This window comes from Ptiloglossa arizonensis, chromosome 4, assembly GCF_051014685.1.
Source record: "Ptiloglossa arizonensis isolate GNS036 chromosome 4, iyPtiAriz1_principal, whole genome shotgun sequence".
Lineage (NCBI taxonomy): Eukaryota > Metazoa > Arthropoda > Insecta > Hymenoptera > Colletidae > Ptiloglossa > Ptiloglossa arizonensis.
The window spans coordinates 16010564-16029027 of record NC_135051.1 but is presented as its reverse complement, the minus strand read 5'-3'; the positions used below and the strand labels follow the sequence as shown (position 1 = coordinate 16029027).

The following is an 18464-nucleotide window of genomic DNA, read 5'->3' as shown; positions in this document are numbered from 1 at the left end:
TGAGTTTCTATTTCATAGGTTTTTTTTTTCGCAACGAATTGAAAACTAACTCGATTATACGGAGGGGAGTGTACCTTCACGGGAAATACAAGGTACGAAACGAAATCGAAGCAACGGAAATACGAAACTGTTGAACGCATACGAATGAGAAACAATGTCAGCAATAAAGTGAGGATTTCTCCTAGAGGGCGTTTTAGCGGCATGACCACGAAAGACCTTGCCGAGTCTCGATACTCTGTTACAAGCAAGAGAGTAGGCAAAACGACGTGACTCAGAGGGTCGGCTCGCTGACAGACGTTGGAGAATGACGTCAGGCGTCTCCCTACCCCGGCCTGAAAGAAGTCATCGTTGGAATGGATGATCGAGTGGGCATGGAAAGGGGAGGGGGGTCAGAGGAGCGTGTTACTCATGGGCTCAATCAGCAAGCATGCGGGCCCCTTGTGAAACGCTTCTCTCCATTTTCCTTCCGTCTCTCATCTTTTTTCCCTCCGCCCGTTAAACTTGTTTCAAGATACAATGTGTAACGAGCTCGGAAAAATTCAATTGTTCCGCGTTTCGAAATTATACGTGCGACTTCTAGCCGTGCACGCGACAATTACAATGTCTGTAAATACGTGAACAAAGTTGAGCACAAAAGTTCACCACCAAATGTAAAAACGAAACAACGTTATTGCACACGGATCTCTGAAAAAATTTATCCACGTTTTAAACGCGTTACCTTTCTCTCGCGTTCGAAACTCGTTACACGAGAGTACCACTAATGAATCGATAAAAAATGGTTCAACGTTTTTCAACGAACGATATTAAGTGCGATCTTCCCGCGAACATCGAAAAAAAATACTGTCACGTGGAGCTACCTAAAACGTAACGTATCCATTAGATGTAATCCCAAACAAATGGTGGCGCACGTGGGCATCAATGATTTACGTCCGCGCGAGACCGATTCGGCGACCGTGTGAGTGAAAGTAAGTAAATAATCGCTCCTCCCCCCCCCCCCAGCCTTGCTCGCTCGAGCGAGCCTCTAAAGGGGCGAAGAGAAAGAAGGGATATCGGAGAAAATTTGAAAGGTAAAAATCGCGGTCTCGTGTGAGAACCGCTGACAGCGCGGCTAGTTACGCGATGCGCTGCGAGATGTCACCACCGACGGGTTTGTCGTTTCGACGTATCCACGTGGTCTGCACATGACGTTTGATTTCGCGAAAAAAAAGAAAAAAGGAAAACGAAAGAAAAAAAAAAAAATACAAATAGGAGTCGCGGAAAGCGGCACCGTGGTAGCGGGGGGAGGGGTGGTTCACGGTGGCTTCGACATCATTTAACAGATAATCGATGCGTTACGTTGTTAACAGCGAAGTCGAAGAGCGGAGTGTGTGCAACTGGCAAGAACAAGGGAGGGGAAAAAAGTTCCGAGGAAACGAGCAATGCCATCGGAGACGATACCGCGCGCTTACGATACGCGCGCGGCAAAACAAGCGAATCGTCTTGCGTGACAATCGAACCGGTACAAAAAATGTTACCTAACAGAAATTTTCGTATCGAAATTCTCGAGAAACAAACTGTACATTTTCTTCAAAAATCCGTACAAATCCCAACGGTAGGAAACAATGGCTACCGACCAAGTCTAATAACGTTCGATTTTTCCCTTTGAAAAATTCTGAACGTTTCCTGAAATTTCACTTGAGTGGAGTGATTTTTTTTAAAACCGATTTACGGATTTCTAGCGGTAACTAGTAGCTACGACGGTAGCAGAAACAGCAGCCAACGACTCAATCTCGACTCGACGGTGTACATCCGCCGCGGCGGCCTACTTGGAATACGACTCGCTCGCGAAGGTTCTCCTTCCAACAGGGTCGACCAGTCCCGGAGCTCTCCGAGAGACGATTCGTGGAATCGCGGGGAAAACAATGACGGATCGTATCGGTGAGCTTGGTTTCGCCTTCCATCACGGTGAAAACGCGGTTTCCTTAGGAAAGTGCTTCTTTTTTTTCCACGACCAAAGCTTTCCCGATGCGTGCCCTTATTCGTCGCTGTAAAACCACGGGACGGTCTACGATATTCGATAATAACACCGTGATACCGACAATAAGATCTAGGTTAGGGACTAGATACGATTTCGAGTTTTTACGGTCGGCGAGGCGACCTGTTTTACCGATCGTGCCGCCTCGTCGACGGATACTTTTACCCTGAGAACAACATCGGGGAGGAAAAAAAAATAATCGTTGCCTGTATTACTAAGGCACGCGAGATGAAGACCTCGGTTAACGCGGTCGAGAATTCGCCGGCCGTCCTCGCGAATGATGTTTGCGAAACATGGTCCGGGCACTTGTTGAATCGAGACGACCACCGGGTGGTTGCTGCGGGGGGTTACCGCGTAACGGATTAGCTGTGTGTGGTAGAAGTGCACGGCTCTTAACTGCCCATAAATCAAAGTCAAGAAGCGCCGCCCGTCCCACTCTTTCTCTCTCTCTCTTTCGTTTCTCTCTGCGAAATTTTTCAGGGGTTGGAGTTTGCACGGCTCGCGCTCACACAGTCCAAGAATCTTTTGAACCCCGCCTTAGTTGGGATCGCGGCACCGATTCAAAGGGAAACACCCGAGGCCGAGACGCTTTCATTCGTTTTACGCTTTCCAGACTTTTCGCGCTGCTGTTTGTAACGAGTCGATCGAATCGATCAAAATACAGTTCTCGTAAAACGCACGGTTCCGTTTCGTCGCTCGAGGATCGGAACGTTTCCAATTCCTTACCGATTCTTTCTAGTTCCCTTGTATCGTTGAAGATGGCGCGTATCGTACGAGATCGTACCGATTGTACAACGCAACGGTTTCACGGAATTGTACGACGTATAATATCGGGACTTCACATCCGCTTTTATCGATACAGCCATCTGGCGGAGAATTCTTAAACCAATTTGCCGGTGAATTTACTTCGACGCGAACAAGGAAAAACGTGTACGATGTTGCATGGATTTTCTAATAAAAAAAAATTATCGAATTTACGGAAAGGAACGATGTTTGCTGACACTTGAAATACCAGCGCCGATTTTTTACTCGTGAAATATTAATCGCGTTAATTGTAATATCAATGTGGAATTATAGTTTTGATTCGAGTAGTAACGTAGATGAATAGCAAAGAAAGATGGAGCCAAAAAGAAACATCGCGATAAATATATTATTGCGTCGACAAAGTGTAATTTCATGGTAGAATTTCTATAAACAAATTCGCCCCAATTCCTGGTTTATCGTTGGAAATGTGGGTCAATGGAATGAACGTGAGAGAAGTACTAGAACTAGAAAAGATTCATGACGACTGCGCCCGCAATAAGATAATACTCACCGCGTGAAGCCTATCTGGACGAGTTGCACTATACGCACGAGAAGATTAATAAAACCCAGATTTTGCGTTACCCTTTGTAAAACTTTTAAAAGAAAAATTCAATTTAACGATTAAAAAAAGAAAAATCGAAATATTGGGTTGTTCGGAAAAATTCGTTTTCCAAAATAAAAAAATATATAATTTGATCAAATGTTTATACACTCTAAAAAAATCGTGTTTCATAATCACCAAAAAAAAAGTCGAAATGACTTGCCGACCAACCTAATATAAGAAAGAAATGTCTATTTACGCGGGATAAAACAAAAAAAAATATTTCGGTTAATTTTCCAGAGCGTACATCCTTTGTTTGCGTATTAACGAACATCTCGCTGAGAATAAATATTTCTCTGAATTTTGTTTGACTCGCCATGAGCAGTAGCGAGCACGGAGGACGCGAGAAAAGAATCAAAAGTAGAGAAGGTTTGCGGTGGATCCGGCTATGCCTGACGATGAGGTAATGTTTGCTACACGAGTCAAAGCTACCTAGCCAGCCAGAGAACGAACACACACGAAGCAGTGCTCGAGCCAGTCGGAGCCCCGTAGATAAAACCAGCGACTGTATGGCGTCGTACATTCCTAAGCTATATGCGTGTACGCTAAGCATGCGCGAATACACCGAAACGGTTGTATTATAGATACAATCGAATATTCGAACACAACTTTTGAGCGCGAATGTACGAGAATTTTCTGTATACCCGATAAAATTCTACGTGGGGAAAAAAAGAATGGAACACTCGAAAATTCTAGTCGCTTGGAGGTTAGTTCGATAACTCGGTCGTACCGACCGTACGAACATCGAGCAACTCGGTCAGAGTTCCGAAGTCGCGTGGAAAAAAAAGAAGAAAGAAACAGACGAAGATACGACATATTCGAAGTTCGAATGCGAGAAGAGAAAATAAAAAAAAAATAAAGAAAGAAAGAAATAGATAACAATACGAGCGAAATAACTCCGCGATATTATCTCCGTGCTTTCTTCCAAATACGACATATTGAAAACAATGATCGTTGCGAGTCTCGCCACGAAAGTCACGAAACATCGGTTTACGTCGAATTTGCAACTGTGTGGCGCGTGAATGCAAACGAGTCGTATCGGTGCAAATTTTCTGCGCTGCTCGGCAACGCAAGAACGACGTCGAGGCGACGTTGATGCCGGCAGTCGGCAGTCATGACAACATGACGTCAACCGGCCGTGTGTTATTTTCGAAAGGGGACTCGAGCGACGCGCCGCCTACCGGCGAGATCGTCAACTACGAGAAACGGCTCGACAACGGCGTTGCGTACGTCGCTATCGGGCCAAGAAACAACAACGCGTACGATACAGGCCACCGTGTTAAGATTATTAAGCGTAATTTCGTCGGAAATATTCAAATAAATGAGAAATCGAACGACCGTTCACGAAATCCGAAAATTCTTCGTTCGTACACGCGACTATGCATTCTACCAGCGTAGGTATTATTTTTCCTGTCGCGCAGTATCGTTCAACGGAGTTTTTGTACGACTATTTATTACCGACGTGCTGTATTATTTATAAGTACCGTGTTCTCGATGGTTTTCCGTGATGAAAGTATCATACGAACCGCGAGATTTCGATCGATAAAGATTGCGTAAGAATACTTCTATACAAAATGATACTATTTTACCCGAAAGGAACATACATATATAAATCGCACCGGTATTGGGATGAATCCTTTTTTTCTTTTTCTTCCATTATCTCGATAAAAATCCTTGGATTTCTAAATGGAAATTTTTTCAAGCGACCGTTGAATCGCGTTCCTCGTTCGATCGTAAGAGGAAGTTTTTCGAAATCAACCTTTTTCCCCGTTCGTAGCGTGGATTACGTAATCGTTGAATTTCGTTTCGCGATCCAACGCAACAACGTCATCGGGCGACGAAATTTCTTCGTACGTTTCGCGCTCGCGATCCTGGAAGCTGCCTGAACGCCGGCTTTAACGGTGTAAAGTCCGCGGCAGATTAGCGCCGCGCTATCTCGTCGAGCGGATAAGATTGTCGGGGAACAGCCAGTTAGGCTTCAAGGACTCGCGAATTGCGCTCATCACGGACTTCGAAAAATCCGACGACGAGGCTCTTCCTGATGCAACTGCCATTTTTGTGTCTTTCCCTCTAGTAAGATATCTTTTCAAACTCGTCCTTCGTGCGGGGGAAAAAATTATCAATTTTCGCGCTGTTATAACCTCTCTTAACGAACGTACAGAAATTTGAGCGAATTAATTTTTCTTCGACAATTGCGCGTGAAAGATCGATTTTTCTGAAATTTAAATATGTTATAAAATTCAATATCTCCGATCATTTTCTCTTATACGTGTAACCGCCGTTTGGCTTTAGTTTGCGAAATTTTCGCAAAAAACTGCTGCTGCTGCTTCTGCTACTACAAATGAATTCTGACCATACCTACACCGTTATGACAGTGTGGGTAAGCGTATGACTGCCGCTTATCTACAGTTTCTATAAACACATCGCGGCGGTGGCCGCCGACACTGAGACGTATAACGGGTGAATTTAAAAACTTCGATTCTGAACACATGGGAAAAAATTTGTTTGCAAAAAAATTCTAAATCGTACGAAATTGTTGGGGGAATATTTTCACACGATCATTGTGAGGTTATGCAAGTTGTAGTTTTTAAGTTTACTCGTTACACATATTGACCGCCAGTCACCGTTATTTGTTTCTGGGAACACTCGATCCTATGCTTATGCAAACGCTGTCATGGACGCGTTAGTATAGCTAGAAATCGTCGCGGTAGCAATTTCTCGCAAGAATCTCGGAAACTGAAACCGAGGGGGGTTACACGTATAAGAAAAAGTTGTTCAAAATGTCGAGTTTTACAACATATTTAAATTTCATAAAAATCGATGTGGTATATATACTACTTTTAATGCGCAATTACCAATTCTTCTACTACGATATATGTACATATTTTAAGACACCTCCAGAATTTAAGAGTCAAAGATTATAGTGCTTCTCAGCTACCATTATCGCGAGGGAACTTTTAATAAAGCAACAATCTTTTCGTTACGAAGAACAATTTTCAACGCTTTATGAGAATTTTTCGTTTGGAAATTTCTCAAAGAAAAGTGCGAGAAACTTTTAACGACTGGAACGATAAAAAAAAATTAGTTCCGGGAATGAAAAAACCCGTTGCGCCGATTGTGTTGGTAAAAAAAAAAAAAGAGTTCACCAACGGAGACTTAATGAATTTAAAAACAGTTGCTATTGAGTTCACGTACCTTTATAGTACCTCCGCGGTACATTATTTTCCTAAAGAATCCTATAAATATTATTTTTAATATCACAATGTGAATTCATTATGAATTAATTTCGCTCTTTAATATAAATATATTTTAATTAATCGCATTCTACGCGATTTATATATCTTATTTAATCGAAATGTAAAATTAATGTCTTGCGACAAAAGTGAATAAATAACGATTTGAGAATAACTTAACGAAGTGTACTGAAATATTTATATAGTATAGTATACAGCGAATAAGATATCTTGATTAATTAACCGATACATTTCGCTCGATAAATACCTCTTTTGTTTCTTTTCTTTTTTTCTTTTTTTTTACCGATAAATACCTAAAGCCAATTTTAGAAACAAGTGGCATACCAGGACAAGACCGGTGCGATTCACCCTTCGGCTACACGAAAATCCGAAAAAGAAGAGGAGAAACGCGTCTAGTCTATTCGCTTGTCACGAAACCGAGAGCCGGTATTCGCGCCTAATGAAACGGGCCACGCGAGGGGTCAGTTTACGACCTTTACGTTGAAAAAGAAAACACGAGAGACGGTGATCTACATAACGTGGCTCTAAACCATCGAAAATATGACGAATAACCGTTATCCTTCGCGAACACGATCGCGCGCAAGGAACGGGGGGTTTCACTTTGGTCACGCGGACAGATTCGTCGATCGTTGGGGAAGCTGCAGACGAGCAAAGGGTGGAAACTACCCCCGGTGCATTCTTGCATCGATGACCAATAAGTACCAGGTTTACTTCTATACAACACCGCCGAAAATATATGTAAAAATTTCCCTCAAAAAAATGTTATCTTTTCACTTAGACAGAACACAGACGTACAGATGCACACAGATTGTACGCATTGGTAAATTTTCAAACACAGAGTACTTTAACAATACGTCGATACACCAAAAAATTTATACCAAAAAATGTAATCGAGGTTAAATTTTCCAATGACATTTTCAATTGCCTCTCGGTTCTTATATGCACCAAAGTTCTAATTATGTTTTATCTTAACATTCGTGTATATACTTGCATATATGCACACTAAGGAGGTTTAGTAATAATAATTTAGCAGTGATATAGAGATTGGAACTGTGTGCGAACTGTGCTATATCTATAGATTCTTTTCAAAGCTCCGACGTCGACCCTGAACTATGAGCATTTTTTCGAAACAATGTTGTTCCGCGTATTCAATAATTTTATAATACTGTATACACTCGGATTATCGACCGAGAGGATGTATCCGATTCTCCAAGATTTCTGATCGAAGAAAAATGTTACAGGGAAGGAAACGCCAGCAGATTTACACGAACACACCGCAATGCAACATTTGCAACCGCAAAATGCAACGACCGGTACACGCATGGCTAATTGCACGTAGCGCACAAGCTGTTACAATAAATGTATTCCATACGCATATATGCAACAATACAGCAGAAATTCTCTACAGGAAAGACTATTCTTGAAAAATAAATATCCGTGTAATTATTTCGATTCTGCGCTATCTAAAATTCATCTCAATTTTCTCCCGCCAGTGAACCCTCCCGCGCCACTGTATGCATATATTTCTTGGTTTCTCGAGTATCTAAAATTTACGATTTCTAATTGTAATTACACAAGGGTCCCGTAGCTCGAACGAACGCAAGGGGGGATGATAGTCCAATGGAATACTTCGGTTAATTTAAACCAAGTTCAACAAGTAGGGCTCGCTTCTCTCCCGAGCGTTATCAATCCATCAAAACGCAGGAGAACATACTCCCGATGAAATCAAACGTATTCATATCCAGCACGGTAAGTGCACAGAGATACACTGCGTCTTATTTTCAACTGCCTCCGATTAAACCTACAGCTGACACAAATGCGCTCGCTCGCGCGTTTGTACACACCTTCGAACAACGTGTACCACACGTACGCGCGAGATTCTTGTGTAAATGTACATATCGCGTATGTACAACCTTCACGATAAATACACTACCCTATATACCGTGACGAGGAGAACCTACGGCGCCGGTCGGTCCTACATTAGGGGATGAATAAAGGAAGGTTTCCGAAAAGGGAGGATTGCTTCCCCCGGTGGAAGCGGTTCTCAGAACCCGTAGGCAGCTGTGCTTTGTCGGCGTCGTTGGGGAATCGAGGATTCGTACCAACGTGGGGCGCGCCGTGCAGGTTGAGAACCACTGGCACGTAATCTAGTAGGGCGCGCGGCATCTGCGGTACCCTAAACGAAGGGTCCCACACCCCGAGCGTTCGAGAACTGGGTAGAGGGGGAGGGAGGAAGTGAGAGGGGACACGGAAGAGCGAAAGGAAAGAGAGAAATACAGGAAAGAGAAAGAGGAAGATGTAGGAAAGGGATAGATGTAGGAAAGAGGAAGATGTAGGAAAGAGGAAGATGTAGGAAAGAGGAAGATGTAGAAAAGAGGAAGATGTAGAAAAGAGGAAGATGTAGGAAAGAGGAAGATGTAGGAAAGAGATAGATATAGGAAAGAGAAAGATATAGGAAAGAGGAAGAGAATGATATAGCAAAGAGAAAAAGGAAGATATAGCAAAGAGAAAAAGGAAGATATAGCAAAGAGAAAGGTATAGGAAAGAGAAAGATATAGGAAAGAGAAAGAGAACGATATAGCAAAGAGAAAAAGGAAGATATAGCAAAGAGAAAAAGGGAGATATAGCAAAGAGAAAGAGAAAGATATAGCAAAAAAAAGAGAAAGATATAGCAAGAAGAAAGAGAAAGATATAGCCAAAAAAAGAGAAAGATATGCGAAAGAGAAAGATTTGTGAGAGAGAGAGAGAGAGAGAGAGAGAGAGAGAGAGAGAGAGAAGAGAAAGAGAGAGAGAGAGAGAGAAAGATACAGGAAAGAGAAAAAGAGAGAGAGAGAGAGAGAGAGAGAGAGAGAGAAAGATACAGGAAAGGAGGAAAAGAGAGAGAAAACAATACAGAAAAGAGAAAGATACAGGAAAGGAGGAAAAGAGAGAGAAAACAATACAGAAAAGAGAAAGATACAGGAAAGAGAAAAAGATACAGAAAAGAGAAAAAGAGACAGAAAAAGATACAGAAAAGAGAAAAAGAGACAGAGAAAGATACAGAAAAGAGAAAAAGAGAGAGGGAAAAAGATACAGAAAAGAGAAAAAGAGACAGAGAAAGATACAGGAAAGAGAAAGAGAGAGGGAGAAAGATACAGGAAAGAGAAAAAAAGAGAGAAAGATTCAGGAAAGAGAAAAAAAGAGAGAAAGATTCAGGAAAGAGAAAAAAAGAGAGAAAGATTCAGGAAAGAGAAAAAAAGAGAGAAAGATTCAGGAAAGAGAAAGACTAGAGGGTGAGAGAGAAAGGTACAGGAGGAGAAATACGTGGAAGAGAGAAAGAAGTTTAAGAGAAACGGCAGTGGAAGAAGGAGAGTGAGGGATGGAAAATTGTGAGGGGCCACGAGGAGAGACGGAAATGTAGTTGGCTTCTTAGCGTCGGCCCGTGGAAATAAAGAGATCGAGAAACGAAGACGCGATATTTCAGTCCTTAAGGGGACTACGGACGCCCTGTTAATTGGTCCGAGAGAACGCGCCGGATGCAGTGGCTCGTGTCAGAACGAACGGAACCGAGCCTCTTCCTTCCATCGTTTCCTCGTCAAATAAATACCTTCGGGAATGGGGAGGGGACAGAGAGTGGAGCGATTTTTAAGAGGCGCGAGAATCGGCAAATCAATTTAAAGAGGTCAATGGGGTTCTCGCGTCACACACCATACTTTCACGTTTGATAGAGAACATCTTTTTTTTTTTTGCTGTTTTTTTTTTTTTGGTCGCTTTTGGGGTGGTTTCCACGAGTTTCGAAAATGATAAGTCTGGATACTTTCCGTTGGAACTTTTTCGTTTTGGAGCAAGATCTATCTATGTGCGATATCGGTGTTTAATATGTATAGTTAATGCGCGAACTTGGTTAATGTACACACTACCTGGGAAGTGTGTACACTTGACAACTTCGTTGGTAAAAGTATACACGGGCTAGATTAATGATACTTTTACTAGTAAGCATGTGTGCTTGTTTTGTGTTCACAAGCGGTAAGGTAAAGTATCCTTGGTTCGTTCATTGGGTCTAGGTATTAGATTTTTATTTAGCAATATTTGTTTAGATTTAAATTGTATCTTTTTTATTTTTGGTTATCGAATAATTTTATTTGCTTCGACGAAACGAGATAGAAGTTCCCGAAAATATGATACGGAAGTGATATAAAAAAAAAATTGAAAAATATAGTGTACAATGCGATCTAATTTTAAATTGTAACTCGATCGTCAAAATATTCCCCGTTACGATCGACGAGCATGCAACCGAGCGTGAACGGTCATCGAGGTAGAAATCTCCATCTTTGAATCGTTCGAATTAATAATTTCATTTCTCGTGAAAACACAACTTTATCTCCTGTTGGTAATCGTACAGTGTAGAATATAAATCTTATCCGTTTTCGTACCAAACGCTACCGTTCCACGAGGTTATGTTAATCTTCCCGCCATATCGGACAGCATTCGAGCACTTCGGGCTATCGCTACGAAACCGCAAACAAGTTGGGAACAAATTTACCTCGAGCATCGATTCGGATTGGAGCAAAAAAGTGAATTTACGAGAAACGTATTACTGGACCCAATAATTCGTCTTTGAGCGTTCAACGATTACAAGAAACAAAGTCGTACGAGGAAGCTAGCGGGAGAGGTTATGTATACACTCACAAGTGAGCGTACGGATTATCGCAGTTCTCGTTTTAACCTCCTCGGAAGATATTGGTGTACAAACGTTTATATGTTAACTTACGTTAAATATCGTAACGTGTGAAGTAACTACTAAAATTGCGAATAAATAAATTCGTAATTAAATCTCTCGTGGATGGAACACGGCGACATCGTCACGGGATCGATGAATGTCACGGTTGAATATTAGTTTCAATTTCTGTTTATTATTTCGTTAACCGTAACGGATGCGAGTATTTTTCGTTTAATTGAAACTATATCCCACGCTTTGGTGGTTTAATTTCGGTCGACGAATCGATCTTCACCGTGTCGAAGTTCGTTTTTCAAAATGGAACTATATCCCCCGTTCCCAAATCCTTTCTAACCTAAAAAAAAAAAAAAATACGGCGAATCGATGCAAAACCGACTACACCTCGAAACTGCACCGCGTTGGCCGCAAAACGTAGTTCGTGTTCCTTCACCGACTGCACGGCAGCGAAAGTGTCGAAGAAAGGGGGCGATCTAACATTTGCCATCGAAAGAGATAGGAGAGAGCATTCACCTGACTGGGGCCTATTCGCTGCTCACTTTTGTTTTAACAAAGATTGTTCACTTTCGAGCGAGGCCGACCGCGCGAGTACGGGCCCACGTACAGCTGTAAAACACGCACGTGCACGCACACGTGGGTGGCGGGCTACCTTTGTCGTGTGGGAAGAAAGCCGTACAGGGGTGGCGCAAAAAGAGGGGCCATATGGCAGACAACGGATAGCAAGCAACCCCTGTGTGTGGGAGCCACGCTCGGGGGATATACGCGTTACCCTCCCTTCCGCGCCGCACTTTTTTTTTTCTGCCCTCGGGCAACGAGGGAGGAGGAGCAGGGGGCCCCCTCCCCTCTTCTTTTTTCCCCTCCAGCATCTTCCCGCTTACGAGCGCGCGGCACAATGAAACGTTAACGTCGGTCCATCCGCGCGTGGTCGTTCGATCGACGAAATTGAATCGAAACCACGGATCGGTGGGAAATTCCTTTCCGGGATGATCCAGGCGCAAGGGTCTCGTTTTTTTTATTTTTTATCATTTTAGCGGCATCGATGGGGCTTCACTGATCGCTCCCGACGACAACGCTCGAACTGTGCAATTATCCGGGATCGTTTCCCGCGTGATTCTTCGTGGAAATGAAATGCGGTCACACACGCGTGACGTCCGTGACGTGTATGACGTCTATGACGCCAGAGGTTCATGACGTGTATGTCTATGAGGTCCATGACGCCTGACGTTCATGACGTGTATGATATCCATGAGGTACATGACGCCTGACGTTTGTGACGTCTATGACGTCTATGACGCCTGACGTTTGTGACGTTTGTGACGTCTATGACGTCTATGACGTCCATGACGCCTGACGTTTGTGACGTGTATGACGTCTATGAGGTACATGACGCCTGATGTTCGTGACGTGTATGACGTCTATGAGGTCCATGACGCCTATGAGGTCTATGACGCCTGACGCCTGACGTTCATGACGTCTATGACGTCTATGACGTCTCGCTGACTCCCTTTCCAGAACGCGATCTTCGACCCTAGCACGATTTTTGTTGCAGTAAATTTACGCGCTTGTCTATCGATGCACCCGTGGAGATACTGGGGGACGGTTTGGAATATTTTTTGGAGAAATGTTAATTTTCTTGTTAAAAAATATATAGGTAAAGATTTGTGTTAGCTTCACGACACAGTTGCGAATATAATTTTCCGTGAACAAGTGACATTTTATTCATTACTCGGAATCGAGTTATCCACTTCCAAAGAGCACCCGAAAAGTAAGCGTAAAAGTATTTAATTTGTTTTTAAAGACTATTAAGAGCATCTGTTATTTATTTTTCGTCACCGTTGGAAACGAAACATCAAAAGTGGACTTTAATTATGATTCGACACACGCGTTGTCCATTATGATCGTGAAATAAAATTTGGAACAAAGGATCACCGTTCCTCTCGAACTGGGATGAACAAAATTCTTATTTCAATGAAAATTTGAATCAAAGAGCATATACATTGTACGTAAAACGAACCGAGACTTAACCGAGTAACAATCGAACAAAGATCGCGCGATACTTTTATTCGTCGTATAATACGGGGGTTGTTATAAAGTTCCCTCATCTCGTTTGTTGTATTTATTTCAACAACTGTTTTTATATCCTTTCGTGTATTCCTGACAATGTTTATTTATTTATTTATTTACGGGCAATAAACTCAACGATTTACAAAGAAAAATAAACATAGTGCGTAAATCGAAGAGAAAGTATTACAAACAATTATTTAACTGACTTTTCCCAATCGGAGAAAACTTCGTGGCTTGGAGTTCAAACTAAAATTAAAATACTGCACTTTTATAAGATGTGAACATACGTATGCAAAGTATTGAAATAAAAATGTTTCGTGTAAGATTAATTTAAAAATTTTTCGGTAAAAAAAAGCTTCGAGTATAAAGGGTTAACGAGATCTATTGGGCATACTGTGATACTGTGCAACGTGATACTGTGAGCAACTTCTGGTTGGAAACTGTCTCCTTCGTGTTTCCTCGGGATCTAAATTCAGATTTCCCTTGCGTCGAAAAGCTCGACTTTTTTGGAACATTCGTCGTGTCCATAAAAAAAAAAAAAAAAACGTGGAGCAAAGAAATGAAGCAAGAGGCAGAGGAAGCGCGAATCGGGAGACGCAACACGGTTGAAACCTGTTCGCACGGACGAGTGGGCGCGCGGTCTGAAGTTTACGAGGTGGCCATCGTAGGACAGTCAAAGAAGGAGAGAATAAGATGGTTAGGCGGGTCGCAGGTGCCTCCACCAGCCACGGTAAATAATACACATGCGTCTGTACCGTGCGTTCGCGAGTGCAGCCGCTTACGAGTGGGCCGGTCGCAAGGTGCATTCGGTGCATTCGGTGCAGTGCGACGAGGAGGCAAGTTTCGCGCGACAAATTCTGCTCTGCCTGCTGCGCGTACTCTGTCTCGAACGAGTCACGTTGCTCGTGTATGCGAACACGAGCTTCGAAAATTTTCCAAGCACTCGTAACCGTGTACAATGTGACTCCTCCGAGCGAGGAAATCAGTTCGCTCGAGAGCGGGGTTGGTAGCGAATTCTGTCTCAAACGTATAGTAACGGGGACAGTTCACGGAATACATTTAGAGGGAACGCGATACCAGCCACCGAGACTCCCATTACACGTGCTCGAGATAGTACACACAATTTTTTGTTACATTTTTAAAAATATCTTCGCGTAAATATTATCGACCGATCGGTGAGATCTCCCCGATGAGCCTAAACACGAGCTTGTTACGAAGTGGGAGTATTTGCGAAATTCAAGAGCAAATTGTGTTGTATACAATTATATGAAAATAATCCGAATCGTGTTCGGGCTCATTTTCATCGGTAGAACCTCGTTAATTGTTCGGTACCACCGTTCGCGAGAAGAAATATGAAAATTTGGATTTCTATCGACGAACAACTAAGCGGGTACACGTAGATCGCGTTACGTGGAACGTAATGGATGATAAATCATCCAATGAACGTATGGAACGTGAAGAGTGTAACGTATCCGTTACTCGAACCCGGTGTAAAGATTGTGACTTGTAAGCGGGGATTGCGAAGGACAGTTTTTACGATCCGCGTTTGCGAGTGTTTCGCGCGCGGCAGTGGGTAGATGTATCCGTACCCACGGAGAATTCCATTTACGACGACCGGTGAAGCACCTGATCCCTCGATTGATTCGAATTGCCCGCACGAAGACGAGAGTATCGACGAACGTATTTGGTACAGTGCAGGATAGACCGCGGCTGGTCGTTCGCGCGATGTTTCCGTGGGACGGATTCGAAGCACGCGACCTACAACACCCAGCCCCCGCCAAGCGAAGGGAAAGGGACGTCGGGCGCGTAGGTAAGTGGCGAGAGTCAACGAATACGTATACGCGATAAGATCCGCTAATTAATTTCGCGTCGCGCCACTTATCTCCGCTCCCCGACCTCGGATACCCCCGGTGCTGGCCAACTTGTTGATAAAATTTCACCCGGCCACGAACGACAGATACGTCGACAAAGAATACAAGCCGCAAATGCCTCGCGTCGAACCTGTTGCTGCCAGGGGACGGACGTTTAACGTTAATCAAGACCCCCCGCCCACCACTGTCCCACGCAACACCCCTCTCGCTTCCCGGGGGCGCAACTTCTTAATCCAAGGGAAACTTCATAACCTGAAAACCCAGTGCGCGTTCCCGAGGACGGAATTTACGATGAAAACTCCCCCGAACCGAGCGTTTGGGTCTCCTGCCGTTACGCGGGCGGTTCCGGCGAGAAACTCCCTCGAAAAAAAAAAAATAAAGTGTGTCCGCCGAACGAAACGCACCGTGGTGGTGCGCGCCCATTTGCGAGGACCGATCTACCTGGGGCTCAGGTAGAAAACGTTGATCGTCGTGGTGCCCGGCCAGGATGGCTCGATGTTGCGCCTTGACGAGGGTCGGATGTCGGGCCGCGTCAAGGGGGATCCCATGAAAGAGGTTCCCTTCGACTTGACCGGCCGCCAGTGGTTCTCATGGTCGCCCGTTAGGTTGCAACTATTCGTACACGACCGGGGGCAAATGGTCGACAATTTGAGCGCGCGTCGGTTTGTTTCTTTTTTTTTCTTTTTTCGTTCTTTCGAGTAATTCCATTCGCCCCGCAAACTACCCACCCACCCCACTGTCCCCTTCACGCGCAGGGTTCCTTAACCTCTTAGAGACCACGTAAACGTACGAGCGCGTGCGAGCGGGACGAAGAAAGGGGCCTGGCCCTTCGTATCCTTTTTCTCGTCTCCCCCCGAAAATGTTATCGATCCTCTGTTCGGGGCAACTCGAGGGAGTAACTCAATTCGTCGATAACGCGGAGATGAATCACGCGGGGGGACACACCACATCCACGGGCACGCTCCTACTCTCCCGTGGCTCTTCTTTTCCCGCGCGTTAGACGTACAACCGTCCTCGTGTTCCTGCACCTGACAACAACTCTCCTCGGTTGCACGCCGCGTCAAGGTCGCGGTCCACGACAACGTTGCGATACAGTTTCGCGGGGAGGGAGGCAACAACCACGTTTCGCGCGGTTCGCCCCGGATTACTGTTACGGCTCGGGCGTGTTACGAACCGCGCGGAACTTATCGAGATGCGAGGAACGCGCGACTGAACGATCATCAATTGGATCTGTTCTACGCTGGAACGGACGATGCGAAACGGTCAATAGAGATTTGAAAGATGGAGATCGAGACTCGTTAACAGACTTCGTATTTGAACACCTCGCTGGAGGCTGATCAAAGAGCGCAACGTGCGTTCGTTCGAACGAATTTTACGCCGGGGTCGGGTCAATTCTGACCCCAATATACACTGGTATCTCATCATTGGTTATCGCTCGTTTCTAGACGTCACAACACCGGTAATCGATAAGTGGAATAATGAACGAAATAAATATATCCAATTGTGTCTGTCGCTTTGTTATGTACGTTGTTATTACCTACTGACTCGTGAAAAGTAATAATTGGCAACAATTAGGAATCGCGTAGCGAAATTTTGTACAACTTGCGAGATGACAATTTTCGAAACACGGTGAACTTTTCTCGGCATTGAATACGTTTCTCTTTTCAAAATCGAATACTGTTGAGAATCGTATCTTCCGAGCCATGCTTTCGAGTGTTCTACGTCTAGAATTGGGTCCGTACAGACCCAGAGCGTCGTGATCCAAGCGTTGGGCAAGACTAACGGTCCTAGATTCGCCCCGGATACTTGTAACTTCATCTTTATCTTAGTTCCGTGACAGTAAGAGAAACAATCGATTCTTAGAAGAGAAACATATTACTTGGGGATGACTAAATTTAAATTACGATTCAATATTTTCTATTCTATTGTTAATCGCCACATTTGCGATTATTTAACAGAATGCTGCCCTAGACGTTCAGTTTTGAGAACGACCACTAGTCTTCGACAATCTGGCTACATCCAGCTTCGTGTAACGGAGCTTCAGGGCCCAGGGTCTGCCCCGGTGGTTGTCGAGAGGAGGCTTCCGAACTGCGGGCCGTATTGTTGGATTCGGGGTAGGACAGCCCGTATATACCCTCGACCGAGAGAGAAACGAGGGTTGGAACCTTTTATGCCGAAGGGTCGCCAGTCGGCTATCGGCCCCAGCTCCTTTTGTCTGGCTTGTCGAAGCGACAACGGAGAAATCCCCCTCGTCAGGCAGACGGACGACCGTGCCATGCCCGCTTGCCTGCCTGCCCGTCCTATGACTGACGACAGCAGGCCGACGTATATCTCGCGTCCCCGACGCGCGGAAACCAACTTTTACCCGACTAACGCTACTAGGAACCGACTCATGGTGGAAGAGAGCGGAACTACGAACGGAGACGCGTACTTTCCCCTGAAAAACCACTCCGCCTCGAAAACTCGTCCAATTCTTCGCTCTTCTCGAAATACAATGCTTCAGAAAGGCGATAAAGATCACGAATGCGATGAAATTTGGAAATTATCTTTACCGTGAAGCTTCGTGTAACACGGAGTTACCTTTGAACCGACCTAATTCATTTTTCTATCATGGACTTTCCCTTGAAAATCTTTGTCTTGAAAACACGTCGAAATATTATATAAATAATTCTTTAGAAGGGAGATAAAGATTACGAATGCGATGAAATTTTGAAATTATCTTTACCGTGAGGCTTCGTATAACACGGAGTTATCTTCGAACCGACCTAATTCATTTTTCTATCGTGCACTTTCCCTTGAAAATTTTTGCCTCGAAAACTCATCGAATTCTTCGCTCTTCTCGAAATACAATCCTCCAGAAAGGCGATAAAGATCACGAATGCGATGAAATTTGGAAATTATCTTTACCGTGAGGCTTCGTGTAACACGGAGTTATCTTCGAACCGACCTAATTCATTTTTCTATCGTGCACTTTCCCTTGAAAATCTTTCCCTCGAAAACTCGTCGAAATGTAATCCACTAGAAAGTAGACAAAGATTACGAATATAACGAAATTTCAAAATTATCTTTTGCCGCGCAGCTTCGTGTAAAACGGAGTTATTTTCGAAGCGAGGCAATTTCGTCTCACCGTGTACGAAACAAT

The 18464-nt window shown here is 44.0% G+C and overlaps 2 protein-coding genes across 3 annotated transcripts in view; one reads left to right on the top strand and one right to left on the bottom strand.

Annotated features, from left to right (window-relative positions):
- The window catches only part of Tara (SERTA domain-containing protein 2 taranis), a 57377-nt gene that overhangs the window by 7756 nt on the left and 31157 nt on the right, over positions 1-18464 (bottom strand). Inside the window, exon 1 of one of the 2 annotated variants that reach the window (XM_076308814.1) lies at positions 51-295. The exons of the other annotated variant lie outside the window; for it this stretch is intronic. Within the exon in view, the coding sequence (XP_076164929.1) occupies positions 51-203 (153 nt within the window). The 5' untranslated portion in view covers positions 204-295. Of the gene's footprint in view, positions 1-50; positions 296-18464 lie in introns of those variants that run through there. 2 annotated transcript variants of the gene reach the window in all.
- Positions 1120-17920, top strand: LOC143145469 (uncharacterized). Its single transcript, XM_076308867.1, has 4 exons — positions 1120-1147; positions 1347-1616; positions 1729-1917; positions 17281-17920. The coding sequence occupies exons 1-4, from the start codon at positions 1120-1122 to the stop codon at positions 17877-17879; spliced, it is 1086 nt and encodes a 361-aa protein (XP_076164982.1). The 3' UTR covers positions 17880-17920.

Bases quoted from the DNA above. Each gene is read 5' to 3' on its own strand.
- LOC143145469 (XM_076308867.1), top strand. From the start codon at position 1,120: ATGCGCTGCGAGATGTCACCACCGACGG. The intron at 1,148-1,346 runs GTTTGTCGTTTC...CGTTGTTAACAG, and splicing joins CGAGATGTCACCACCGACGG to CGAAGTCGAAGAGCGGAGTG. The intron at 1,918-17,280 runs GTGAGCTTGGTT...ATTATTTAACAG, and splicing joins AACAATGACGGATCGTATCG to AATGCTGCCCTAGACGTTCA.